The sequence below is a fragment of the Pezoporus flaviventris genome, unplaced genomic scaffold (assembly GCF_033815535.1).
Source record: "Pezoporus flaviventris isolate CSIRO_AGI_PZ_B2104156 unplaced genomic scaffold, CSIRO_AGI_Pfla_v1 ptg000016l, whole genome shotgun sequence".
Lineage (NCBI taxonomy): Eukaryota > Metazoa > Chordata > Aves > Psittaciformes > Psittacidae > Pezoporus > Pezoporus flaviventris.
Genome location: NW_026892564.1, coordinates 4455689 through 4469646, shown reverse-complemented (window position 1 = coordinate 4469646; position 13958 = coordinate 4455689). Strand labels below are relative to the sequence as shown.

The window sequence follows — 13958 nt, the reverse complement described above, 5'->3', positions numbered from 1 at the left end:
ACTCCCATGGGTTGAGGTAAGAACAGTCCAGTAACTAAGGTATAACACAAAACTACTACTGCTCACCATGTGACAACTGATACCCAACCTGACCCGAGCAACAATCTGGGCCTTCTGGGTAACTCCCCCCAGTTTACACACTAGGCACGACGTACTGTGGTATTGAATACTCCTTTGGCTAGTTTGGGTCAGGTGTCCTGTCTCTGCTTCCTCCCAGCTTTCCTTCCTCCCTGGCAGAGCATGAGACTCAGAAAGTCCTTGGTCAGAGCAAACACTACTTAGCAAGCACTAAAAACATCAGTGATATGAATGTGGTTCCCATGCTGACAGTAAAAAACACAGCACTGCACCAGATACTAAGAAAAACTGACTGCTACAGCTGAACCCAGGACCCTCTGCCATGGTTGTCAGGGACTCTAACTAAGTGCGTGTTCCTGTACCCAAAATCTTCCAAAAGGTATCAGTTGCTTTTAGAGGAAACTAATCCATAAATCAGTCCTCCTGTTTTATCCCTGCTTGTGAATGCACTTAGATGCAAGGCAATGTTATGTTTAAGTACCCTCGTTTTCTCTTAGTTCCAGACTAAGTGCATTAATTCACATTATTTTTTCCATACTAAACCTGAAATATTCAGTTTACACCCAACACTGCAGTATTACCACAGTTTCCTGTTTGCGTCACAAATCCCCTATTCTCGCCAGGTTCATTCTTTCCTTTGGAGCATTTTCGAACAGATGGCTCGGGAACTGCTGAAAAAAAAACAACCCAGTAACCAAAATGGTAACGGTTGTTGTTATGAGAATAATGCTGATCACCTTGTTTTAGACATACTGTATCCTTTTTTAACCTGGAAGCTTGATAAGATGTAGTCTTCACATTAAGAATGAACTCTCTGTAATTTCTGCACCCATCTGTCCACATTTTATCAAAGCAAACATTAAAAGCAAAAAGAAAAACCCCACAACTATTAGTCCCTGGGACAGAGTACTGATATGGGAATTCATTCCCCTTAACCTCATTGATCTTCTCCATATGAAAGAAGTTCCCTTCATTGGAAAGACCTGGAGGCACCTCGAGATGGAGATTCAACATGGTTTAAGATAGGTGACCAAAACTGCTTAGAGGAAATGACTTTTTAACTTAGGGTTATTGAAATACTTTATTACTAATTTTTATGAAGTGACAGATGAAACAAGCAGTTTTCCAGAGTTATCATGGACAGGGCAGGGAGAAAGGCACATAAACTTCAAATTATGTACTTGATTATGTGAAGCTCTATTAGAAAATTAAAGCAAAAGATGTACAATTATGATTACATCCAAATTAGATATCCAAACAGGAAGACACAGGGCTCGGAATCCCACCTGTCAGATCCTGTCAAATTTATGACACAGTATGTTCTATCAGGAGGATAGTGGCATATTTGCAAGACGGAGAGAAGTTGATGGAAAATATCATCCTGCACGAATGGCAGGAAGAATGTCCTCACTGCTCTGTCCAACAGAAATAATGTGAAGAAACAATAATAAATTGCAGAAATTTACACTGCATGTAATTCAAGAAAAGCAGCTTGATTAAAATCCAAGGACATTTTTATTGAAGATGAAACATAAGCCTAAATTATGAAAACAATCATAAAATCTTTACATTTCTTTGTGTGTGTACTGCTGCAACCTACTTGTGAAAGTTACACTGGATCAAATTTACTCTTTCCCATCTTTAACCATAAATCTTCATATTCTACCTGCAGGGACACAATCGACTGTAGCGCAATACAGGCAGGTGTATTAGAGGCATTTTAAGAATCCTCCGTTTGAAGCAGGAACTCACCTCTAGGTCCAGTGAACTTTGGTTCTTGGGTGACAGTGACAGAACGGTAGACTACATATGCTGATCTTCGTGGTTCTGAAGAACAGAAGTTAGGCTTTCTCCCGGTTTCTCTGTCACGTGGAAGAGAAGAAGTTTCACCATCTTTACTTTGACCATTTGTTTGGTAACTGGGCTGTACTTTGGGACTGGCAGTGTGGCTTCCTAAAAGGGAAAAAACAAATAATAATGTTGACGTCATGCCGGAAGACAAGACTAAAATCAAAAAACATTTTATTTGTGGATAGCCCAGTCCAAATATAGACAGTTATGTCATTCATGAGGTAATGTTTAGCCGTAAGGACTCCACGCTCAAGTATCTTACCTCCATTTTCAAAGGATCTGCAACCAGTTCTGGAAATACTCGCTTTTGGTACTCTCCTTCCCGTACTCCCTCCTCCTCCTCTACTTGTGTTGCTCAATTCTGCAGGAATTGTATTGCTTTCACCTGTGAAAGCACCAGAAACAATGTTTCAGCTGCTGGTGTTTAAGCACTGGGAAGGGCACTGCCATTCGCTTCCTCCCACCTCTGGGAGCTTGTCATGAGTTCAGTGCAGTTGCCTTCCAACTCCCTTTTTATATTCTTCTCTCTCTTTCGGCTGTTCTTTGGATCCTGCCTGGAGTAACTCCACTACCTGAGCTATAACACTCATGCCCTCCAAGAAAATACCGTTGTACACAGAGTAAAGAAGGCACTGGCTCCAAAGGAAAGAACCAGCTCCAAGTGACCTGCTTGTTCTTCAGCTTCCCACTTCCCATGAATGGTAGTTATGAATCCTACCTGACCAAATTGATGGTATTTTCAAGCTGCCTGTCATCACAGAACTTAATGCCTCGGAGAACTCAATTAAAGAAATGCTTTGGGTAAATCTGTCTATGCTTTCCTCAGAATGTATCTTATGAAAAATAAGGATGTGCCTTAAACCCAGATATTTCTTACTGTTTCTCTCATCTGTACTCTAAACATATATAAACATGTGCCAGAAAAAAATCACCGAAACTATTCTAACAAGATGCATTTTAAATGTAGAAAGGAGAAAACCAAGAATCTGCCAAATTCTGTGGAATAATTTAGGACTGCAAAATTGGTCAGTCAATACTATACAGTGAAAAGAATCTTAGGATGCTTCAAACTACACTACATAAATCTAGATTGTGAAGAAAAATCAAAACAGCCGTAGCTCATTTTCCTGAGACCGTGACACAGGGTTAGGTGACTGCTGTTGGTCAGGCTGCTGAATCCCGTAAAACTCACCTGAACATTATCAGGAGGGAAAAATACCCCTAAGTTTACTGTGTGTGCAGCATGGCTGCTCAGAAAAGCGTGACAACTCCTTTCGTACTTACCAGATTTATAGCATATTTCCTTTATTGCTCTTTCCTCTTTGATATCCTCAGCAGTCTTATCCACCCAGTGAGAAACACCTGTGGGAAATAGTTTTAAAAGATTAGGAGATAGATAGACAAAGACCTTCAACAATTCTTAACAGTCAAATACATAATGAATTACACTTGGTTATGTTTTTTGGCTCTTAGTTTTCCTTTTTATTTCCTTCCCAATTACAACCTCTTCTTGCGGACAGGGAAATCATTCCTTTAGATTCACTCTTCATATATGATACGTATGAATTCTGCCTCATTAAATTGATGGCATTTTCAAGGTGCCTGTTATCACAGAACCTAAAGCCTCAGAGAACTTGGCTGAAAAAAAGCTTTGGGGAAACATATCTGTCCTTTTCTTGAAATATACCACTACATCTCATCCTCTAGACACCAGAGAGGTTCAGCAGAGAGTTCAAAATGCCTCTGAGAAAGCTGTTTTTTACCGTTCTTTGGCATCCTCACGATGCAATAAATAGCCCTATCAGAGTGTAAATAGGGACTCTTGTCCCTGTTTACAAGAGAGAGCCTGCTAGAGAAATTGAAACCAGTTCTTTACATTAGAATGGTTAGAGTACATAAATTGTGATTTTGAAGAAGAATTACACAAAAAACTGATGTTGTGTACCCGAGGAAAGTACTCCTGGGGTTAATATGCAGTCCATTTTCACCTTTTACAGTGACAATTGATGCAGGTAGCCACCACCTGTGTGATACCCATACACACAAATAAGAAGAAAAACTAAGTATTTTTATGATATTTGCAAACGCCTTAGGACTGTCCTGAGTTCAAAAAGTGGAGAGGAGGGGCAAACTGTGTCCTAGTTTCTCCTTGTAAGAGTAATTCCAAAAGTGGTACCCATTGTCCGAGGCGATGAAAAGTACTTGGCTTTCTGCAAGTCCCACTGGGTAGCTTCCGAGGGCCGTAGCTCAGTTTCCTGGGACGGTGACACAGGGTTAGGTGACTGCCGTTGGCCAGGCTGCTGAATCCCGTAAAACTCTCCTGAACATTATCAAGAGGGAAAAATACCCCAAAGATTACTGTGTGTGCAGCATGGCTGCTCAGAAAAGCGTGACAACTCCTTTCGTACTTACCAGATTTATAGCATATTTCCTTTATTGCTCTTTCCTCTTCGATATCCTCAGCAATCTTAGGCACACAGTCAGTAACATCTGTGGGAAATATTTTTAAAAGATCAGGGGATAGCTAGACAAAGACCTTCAACAATTCTTAACAGTCAAATACATAATGAATTTCACATGGTTACGTTTTTTGGCTTTTAGTTTTCCTTTTTATTTCCATCCCAATTACAACCTCTGCTTCCGGACAGGGAAATCATTCCTTCACATTAGGTACTTCCAAGGGCAAGGGAATTGCAGTTACAAGCCTTGTAAGAAGATAACATGTGTTGACTTAAAATTATTAGTACTTTAACTTCTGCAGTGTGCGCCTTAGAGCAGGTTGTTCTCTCCTTTCACTCACCGGGAATGTGCAGTTCATCTCTTCCCTATGGATCTGCCATCTCTAAATGAGATTCACTGAATGGTTCAACCGCATTTAATAAGTTTTAAAACCTAAGGACCTAAGTATATAAACATACACATTCAGGTAAGCTAGGAAAGAGCTTGGTATGCATTTTGTCTGCTAGACGTCAGAATAATGTTTTGTAATGAGACTGCCTATGGAGTTGAGGAAATCAGTTGAGGAGATTATTTAAGTTGAATTCACAAATTATCTGAATTGGGGATCACTTTTTAAAGTCTAGTTAATGAGAAAGAGGAATGTGAGTTATACCACTGTTGAAACATACAGCTGGGCATTTCACAGGAATTAGAAAATGATGCCTCACTCGCAGCTGGTGACTGTCAGGTCTGATAATTTGGAGATTTGCTGGAAACTCTTTTAGCAACTTGTCAACCACTCTTTTATGCAAATAATGCTCATTCTAATGAATCAGTTGAGTGAGAAGTACACTATAATGTTTTACAAAATACCTTCTACTTGCTTGTAAAGGATAGAAAAAACTTGCTTACAGTTCTCTTCATCGTCCTCTTCATCATCTTCTTCATCATCCTCTTCATCGTTGAGGTTTATAATCAGTGGAGAGTGAATTGGTATTACAGTATTCCCTGGACGTGTGTGTGAGCCTTGACACTGGGCTGGAGGCAGAATCACTTCTTGGTCAGCCTGTGGCAATAGCGCATCTGCAGAAAAGAGCAGGATCGGTACTAGAGAGATATAATCTACCAAATACCCAAGGAAAAATCATTCCTGCTCTGTGGATCTCAGCAATCTAAGCTACCGTTCATGACTTCATCTTTCATACCACTGGTAGCTATGACAATTTGTAACATGATAGGCAAAATTCCTGCAACAAGCCTATGCCAATGCCAAAGCATTGGCATTCCAATGCCAAAGCATTCCACGACTTCAGTATCTCGCTATAGCAGATCATGCCTGACTGTCTTGGCATGGTACGTTTCTTGCCCTTATTATACAATAGAACAAGAGTAGAAGGATATTTTCTGAATTCTAATGAAAAATCTGTTGAGAAAATATTTTTACTCACTGTTAGTAGGTGGCAGAAAAAGTCCATTGATATAACGAGGTTTGCTGTGATGGAAGGCACAGTTGATCCTCACACAGCCTGAGGGTTGTCTTTCCCACAAGCAGGCAATGTTCTTTAACTTCTGCTGCAGGAGGGAACAGTTTTCAGATACTGTAAATGAACTAGTAAAAATGGACTTAATGGATCAGTACATGATGTAACTACTGTGCACATACAAGTAAGACTTGGTGGGAGTGTATTTTGATATTTCAGAACATTTAAAGAGATCTTGAATAAAATCTGCCGTACATGTGGCAAATCTCACACAATTACTCTCTTACTATTACGAGTACATGGGTCTGTGGGAAAATGAGAAGTAAAAACCAAACCCCACAAAGATTCCTGACAAGAAACAAAAGCCTAGACATTTGGGAACTTGTAATCCTTGCACAGACCTGTCACACTTGGACTTAAAAATCTGGAAAAAAATCTTTTTTTTTTTTTTTCCAGTTCCCATTGGAAACATCAGCTCGGCTGCAGAAAGTCACTTTTGTTTTCAGACTTAAACATGTGTTTTGAAGGGACTTGCTCCTTTCCACCTGCATTTCCGTATCTCTAAATCCACTGAACAGATGCAACTATCTCCATTTTCATAGTGGGCGCACAGTACCGCATCCAAGAGGTTTTCCACACTGACAGAATCTGCACCCGAAGAAAACAAATTTCTGGAGATTCACACTGGTTTCCCATACCCCCGTGGCTGTCATAAAGGTGACTCTGCTCTTTTAAAAGATTTTGGTTTTAATAAATGGGGAAGATGATGCAGTAGTCCATGTATAACAGTGTCACAGTGACAAATGCAAACTCATGTTTCTATCCTGGATACAAGCCACATCCAGGCTGAGAGCTATACACGCCAGGTGACCTGTTGTTTCTCAGTGAGTTTGTGTGTGAGTTTTTAAAGGCAACAAAGACACGCTTTAAAATATTAGAGTATTTGAAGGTCGGTTTCACCCAGTGCCAGACATTTAGAAAGAAAAGAGGCCACGTCTGGACTGTAGTCAGGAGAACTGGCCTATACCTGGAGAATCTCTGGGGTCTGGAGCCAAAGCCAATTTCCCAGCCATTAGTGACAATTAATCATCCCCCAGCGATGAAATGTGGACAATAACCAAGTGTCCATATGGCCACCCTGATTTTCACTCAGTGGAATTTAAGTAATTTTTTTGAGGACAATCCCTTTCTGAAGAGCTTTGTTTTAAACAAGAGATTTTACAGTAATTCAGGAAGTTGCTCCAAAAAGAAATTATAAACGTGGTCTGTTTGTTCAGAATTAGTATTATGTTGACTCAGTAAGAAAGTGATGAGTGGTCTATAGGTGTGATTTCTAACCTCTGTGTTCTCTGATTGCCTGCGCCCAGTTGAAATTGTATATAGTTTAGATTACCTTTAGCTCTTCTCGTCACGTACCTGTGCATAGGGGGAATAAAACTGGAAATAGCATTCTGTCCCATTCGTGTCCATTTTCACCTCCATCACACTCTAGTGTGCAAAGGAGATGGTGCCTTCTGCAGGCTCGCTGAGCTGACATCAGCAACTGCTAGCCAGTAGAGAATGTTCAACAAGTGTTCCGTAGTCTGGGTTCCATAGAATGTTTTGCGGTTGTCAAGGGCTCCTCCAGTTGGTGACATCAGCATGATGGTTGCATGTGGCCTGTCCAGCTTGAGCATCTTTCTTGATCTCGTTTCATCAAAGTATGGAAAATCAGAGCATCTCCAAGAGGCTCCTACTCTCCCACCCCATATTCCTTTCACGTATACTGAAACAAACCCATCTTGTGGTGCTTAAATAATACCCAACTTCTTCTCGTAGAACCTGTGGTCTTGGAAACAAATCTTTGAGAAGACAAAGATGAACTTTATTCTTTGAGTGTTTTTTTAACCCAAGTCCCTGTGCCCCACGTTTCTTACTGCACCTCTTTCTGTGGATTGCTGCTTCCCGCTACTAGGGTGCTAGGTGTTAAATGCTTACACTGCTGGGGTTCATTGGTTTTTCTTGTTTCTATGATGTCCAGTGCCACAGCTACAGCAGAAAGAGCAGCGGACACTTGTGTCCCTAAAGAACAGCTCTGATCCCATTCAGGTGCTAGGCATCCTCTGAATAAAAAATATCTGTGGGGAAGAAGAACCTGTATATTTGACATCAGTGACTTGGAAATGAATGCTTCTGTGCACTGTGGGAACAAATCATGGGAACTTGGTAGTAAAACACAAACGGAAGCACAGAAAAGAAAAGGAGATATGACCCCAGGGAGAAAAATGCCATTACTTTGAGAGTCATAAGGATAGAGATGAAACCAAAGAAACGGGAGGGAGGATACAAGGTAAACAGCAAGAAAGAGAATCAGTGGCTCATAGCAGCATCAGAAGTGCATGAGACCAGCGGTTCCACGGGAGAAGGAGCAACAGAAAAACACAAAAAAAACAACACAAAACCAAACAAATCAGAAAAACTCTGCAAGAACCCAGCCCAGCAGTGCATGGTGACTAGACTCACAGGACAGGTCAGCAGAGCACAGCGGTGCTGTACGACATTAGTGTGCCAGGGCAGGACTGACTGGGGCACACAGGGGAAGGAGAATTCAGGAAAGCAGATGAGGGCCATGAGTAAGGAGCCATCAGTGGGCAGAAGCAGCCCTAGGAAGGCCAGGTCAGCTGTGCCAGGGGCTATCCACAGAGGCTCTGTAGTTGCGCAGCTGGGCCTACATGAGGCACAGAAGCAGGGCTGGTCAGGAAGAACCGATTCTGCCCTGGGTTTGTGTGGCAAAGATGTGGTAGCTGGGGGCTACAGGGAGCAGCTGCTGGAAGCTTCCCATGTGTCCAACAGGGCCAATGACAACAGGGGAGAAGGGACTGGTGAGGAGGTGGTGTTGAGAAATTTGACTTTTATATTTCATGCCCCTGCTCGGCTGCGATTGGCAATAAACTGAGAGAAAAGGGTGAGCGATCTCTGTCCGTGTCCTTGTGTCGACCGACGAGCCTTTCGTTGTATGTTCTCCCCTCCGTGCAGCTAAAGAGCACAGCGGCAAAGCAGCTTTGGTGAGCGAGTGCCTGGCGTCCAGGCACAGTCAAGCGGCAGAGACTCAAGGGTTGTACGCCGAGGCAGAGCCTGGGTAAGGACAGCAGGCGGCTGTCCTGAGGGAGAGGTCCCCACAGCTTGGGGCCTCAGGCCGGCCTCGGCCTCGCGGCCGCCGGGACCCATCTCCGAGCACAGCTGTGGCTCCCGGGCCGGCCCTGGCCCGGCGGCAGCTGCCGCTGGGGAGAGCGGAGCTGCCCCAGGCCCGCAGCCGGGCCGGGCGGAGCGGCGGAACCGACCCGAGGCTGCGGGCTGCTGGACACGGGCAGCCCAGCTCACCCACCGCGCCCACGGCCGTGCCGCAGAGCTTGGCGGGGGAAGCAGTAAGAGGCTCCACTTCCCGCGGCGCCCCGCGGGGGCGGCGCAGGCGCAGTCGCAGTGTGTGCTCAGCGCAGGCGCAGTCGCAGTGTGTGTGTGCTCGGCGCAGGCGCAGGCGCAGTCGCAGTGTGTGTGTGCTCGCCGCAGGCGCAGTCGCAGTGTGTGTGTGCTCGGCGCAGGCGCAGTCGCAGGCGCAGTGTGTGTGTGGTCGGCGCAGGCGCAGTCGCAGTGTGTGCTCGGCGCAGGGCTGGCAACGGGGGTTGTGAGGTGTGGGGGTGCGGTGCAGCGGAAGGTGCCGTGTTTGTTCGAGACGGAGGTGGCGAGGAGTTCGGCTGCAGGTCTCTGGCGAAAGGGATGGTGGCGCATCCGGGTCCTCACGCAGGTGTTGCGTTTGCTTTTTCTAAGTGTCGGGAACGGTCACGGCAAGGAACGGGGTCACTCCAGGATAATGGTACTGGGAAACTTTCAAGGGACCCAACCAGTATTCTGACTTCCCGATCTGGAAAAGGCAGTCTACGGACAGACTGGGAAAACAAGAAGTAAGGGGGGGGGGAAACGTTTGGCGTGGTGATGACTACTTTCTCTGGAGATGTCTGAACACCTGCCTGCTGATGGGAAGTGGTGAGTGAGGTCCTTGTTTTGCTTTGCTTTGCTTGTGTGTGTGGCTTTTACTTTACCTATTAAACTGTTTTCATGTGAACCGAGGAGTTTTCTCTCAGTTGTCCTGATTTTAACCCACACGTCAATGGGGAGGGGAGTGAGTGAGTGAGTGAGTGAGTGAGCGAGCGAGCGAGCAAACTGCTGTGTGGGGCTTAGTTGCCTGCTGGGGCAATTCCTCAGTTGGTGTTCCTTCATCAAGAAGAATCTGACACGGGATTAGATCTCAAACTGGCCCATGCATGTTCAAAGATTCTGTATTTTATGCTTATGGCTACAAACGCAGTTCCTAAAACAGAAAGTATTTAACAGCAGGATGCTTTTGCCATAGTTCACTGGACTGGCCTGGGTATTGCTTGGAATAAAATGGTGCTATTGCCTTTCAGCTCCAAACTGAGGGCTCAGAGCAGCTCACTGGGTTGAATTTCCGTTGCCCATTGTCATAAAGGAAGGCACGTCTCCAAATATTGCAGTGCTAGACTGGAAACCCTTCTAGTGTATATGCACTACTTGAACTGCATACAAAGGCAAAATTATCTCTAACCAATAATGGGAAAGGCAGAAAGAGTTCGCAAGGAGATTGTCTTTCTTCTTTTGTCTTAGAGCAATTTCCAAGCTGGCACGTCTTCGGGAAACACTGGAGTACGTAGATAGGATTAGAAATCAGGAATAGGATGGATAGGGCTGGGCTGATAGAGTCCAGTTGTCAGGAATAAGAATCTGCATGAGAACAAGGCAGTAGCATAGCCATGATGAAGGATTAAAATTTAATCACTTTTGAAGTGTTACAGTGTACTTCCTACGTGTTATTTTTGGAATTTGCATTCTTATCGTGTTTGGTTTCTCCTCTTGAGAATTCCCCTATCTTTCTGCAATTTAGGTTGTTCTTGTGAATTCAGGTACTTTCTTCATCTTCCTCCTGTCTTCATACCCTTCTCGTTTGTGGTTCACTTCCATGTCTTTTTGGTGCTGTTGTCAAAATACAAACACAGAACACCTTGTGCATAATTTCCTATGGCAAAACTATACGCTCTTTCAGAAGCAGTTTAAGCAGTAAACCGTCGACACAAGAGGCAAGGTCAAGTTGTCATCTCTGCTTTCTGCTCAGCTGTAAAATCTATTAATTTTAGGCCCTCAGGGCATTCTGTGAATGTTTACTAGAGTGATTCCTTTCATGAATTAGGACCGTGGCTGATGAGTGTTTGGCTTTTGGAGATGCTACATAAGCAGACAAAGAGAGACAAATAGACCACGCTCATGCAGTGTCTCTGCTGAGCTTTGTCTAGTGCTACAAGCCAAACCCCGTCCTGTAGCTCCTCATTGTAAAGGCAAGTACAACTTTTGCCTTCAGATCAGTAACACTGTACAAAATTAGGAATTATTGTCTGCAAATCCATACAACTCCTAACTGTTCTTTCAGACTGCTCAGCATTGCATAGGATCTTTTTGGGATTTGGTTGGGGGAGTTGTTACTATGAAATTCTGGTTTCTAGGTGGGGAGAGACCAGGCGGTCAAAATCTCTATCAAGCAGTTACCTGAATGGTTGTTTTAGTCTTGGAGAATGTTTGTGCCTGTGGATTTCTCTTCCTTGGAGTTGGTGCATTATAGGATCCTGAAGTGTATTTGTCTGTAGGAAGAGCATAGACATGGTTTCCTCACTTGAGATGTACTTTCTGGGAAGACTCTCTTAGCCTGACAGGTGAATCAGATATTACATTATTACAAATACTGCGTTAGCTGAAGCATCCACAAATGCATCAGGTGACTCATGCGATTCTGCCATGGTTGTCCTGGACTTTAACTAAGTGCATGTTCCTGTCATGAAAATTTTCCCAAAGGCATCAACTGCTTTTAGAAGAAACTAATCCATAATTCTGTCCTCCTGTTTTATCCCTGCTTGTGAACGCACTTAGGTGCAAGGCAATGTTATGTTTAAGTACCCTTGTTTTCTCTTAGTTCCAGACTAAAACTGATGTTTTGTACCCGAGGAAAGTACTCCTGGCGTTAATATTGAGCCCATTTTCATCTTTTCCAGTGACAATTGATGCAGGTAGCCACCACCTGTGTGATACCCATGCACACAAATAAGAAGAAAAACTTAAGTATTTTTATGATATTTGCAAACGCCTTAGGACTGTCCCTGAGTTCAAAAAGTGGAGAGGAGGGGCAAACTGTGTCCTAGTTTCTCCTTGTAAGAGTAATTTCAAAAGTGGTACCCATTGTCCGAGGCGATGAAAAGTACTTGGTTTTCTGCAAGTCCCACTGGGTAGCTTCCGAGGGCCGTAGTACAGTTTCCTGGGAGGGTGACACAGGGTTAGGTGACTGCCGTTGGTCAGGCTGCTGAATCCCGTAAAACTCTCCTGAACATTATCAAGAGGGAAAAATATCCCAAAGATTACTGTGTGTGCAGCATGGCTGCTCAGAAAAGCGTGACAACTCCTTTCGTACTTACCAGATTTATAGCATATTTCCTTTATTGCTCTTTCCTCTTCGATATCCTCAGCAGTCTTAGGCACACAGTCAGTAACATCTGTGGGAAATATTTTTAAAAGATCAGGGGATAGCTAGACAAAGACCTTCAACAATTCTTAACAGTCAAATACATAATGAATTTCACTTGGTTACGCTTTTTGGCTCTTAGTTTTCCTTTTTATTTCCATCCCAATTACAACCTCTGCTTCCGGACAGGGAAATCATTCCTTCACATTAGGTACTTCCAAGGGCAAGGGAATTGCAGTTACAAGCCTTGTAAGAAGATAACATGTGTTGACTTAAAATTATTAGTATTTTAATTTGTGCAGTGTGCGCCTTAGAGCAGGTTGTTCTCTGCTTTCACTCACCGGGAATGTGCAGTTCATCTCTTCCCTATGGATCTCCCATCTCTAAATGAAATTCACTGAATGGTTCAACCACACTTAAAAACTTTTAAAACCTAAGGACCTAAGTATATAAACATACACATTCAGGTAAACTAGGAAAGAGCTTGGTATGCATTTTGTCTGCTAGATTTCAGACTAATGTTCTGTGATGAGACTGCTTACGGAGTTGAGAAAATCGGTACAACAGATTATATAAGTTGAATTCACACAATTGTCTTTTGTAAACAAAGCTGTGACTTCCATCAGCTTCACTGATGAGTGAGTACAGCCCGTGTTCGAAAGCTGGTTTCCAGGAAAAGAAGTACCTCCTAAGCCTGTAACGTCATCCCTGAATTATGAGGACTTGTGAAGAGTATTCGATGGCCATCTGAATTGTGGATCATATTATCTGAATTGGGGATCACCCTTTAAAGTCTAGTTAATGAGAAAGAGGAATGTGAGTTATACCACTGTTGAAACATACAGCTGGGCATTTCACAGGAGTTAGAAAATGATGCCTCACTCGCAGCTGGTGACTGTCAGGTCTGATAATTTGGAGATTTGCTGGAAACTCTTTTAGCAACTTGTCAACCACTCTTTTATGCAAATAGTGCTTATTCTAATGAATCAGTTGACTGTGAAGTACACTGTAATGTTTTACAAACCCCATTCTACTTGCTTGTAAAGGGTAGAAAAAACTTGCTTACAGTTCTCTTCATCATCCTCTTCATCATCATCTTCATCATCCTCTTCATCGTTGAGGTTTATAATCAGTGGAGGGTGAATTGGTATTACAGTATTCTCTGGACGTGTGAGTGAGCCTTGACACTGGGCTGGAGGCAGAATCACTTCTTGGTCAGCCTGTGGCAATGGCACATCTGCAGAAAAGAGCATTAGGTTTATTTTGTGAAGAGGGACCTGTGATAATCAAATCCAGGTTGAGACTATCTGGTCTAATTTCAAAACCATTGTCATATAGATATTGCAGTCATTTCCACCTGTGGCCATTTGCACGTCTTGTGCTTCCCTCCTCTCACTTGTGCGAAGGAGATGGTAGCTTCTTTAGTCTTTTTGAGTTCACATTCTCTACCAGTTGCTAGGCAGTATAGAATGTTCCATTGCCATGGCTGCCAATGTCTAGCTGTTGACATCATCATAATGGTTCCATGTGGCCTGTCCAGCTTGAACATCTTT

At 43.4% G+C, this 13958-nt stretch overlaps 1 protein-coding gene and 1 long non-coding RNA gene across 2 annotated transcripts in view; both read right to left on the bottom strand.

The window, feature by feature from the left end:
* Positions 1 to 5601, bottom strand: part of LOC133269858 (uncharacterized protein C12orf50 homolog) — a 52351-nt gene extending 46750 nt beyond the window's left edge. Inside the window, exons 1-6 of the mRNA XM_061454521.1 lie at positions 5550 to 5601; positions 5281 to 5451; positions 4342 to 4419; positions 4106 to 4249; positions 3214 to 3291; positions 1831 to 2031 (exon numbers count right to left, since the gene is read on the bottom strand). Of these exons, the coding sequence (XP_061310505.1) occupies positions 1831 to 2031; positions 3214 to 3291; positions 4106 to 4249; positions 4342 to 4419; positions 5281 to 5451; positions 5550 to 5601 (724 nt within the window). The remainder of the gene's footprint in view (positions 1 to 1830; positions 2032 to 3213; positions 3292 to 4105; positions 4250 to 4341; positions 4420 to 5280; positions 5452 to 5549) is intronic.
* Positions 5602 to 10653: 5052 nt separating this feature from the next.
* On the bottom strand, positions 10654 to 11796 carry LOC133269935 (uncharacterized). Its single transcript, XR_009743613.1, has 2 exons — positions 11442 to 11796; positions 10654 to 10874 (listed from the first exon to the last, which is right to left on the bottom strand). It is a non-coding gene; the product is annotated as an uncharacterized LOC133269935 (long non-coding RNA).
* Between the last annotated feature and the right edge of the window lie 2162 nt (positions 11797 to 13958).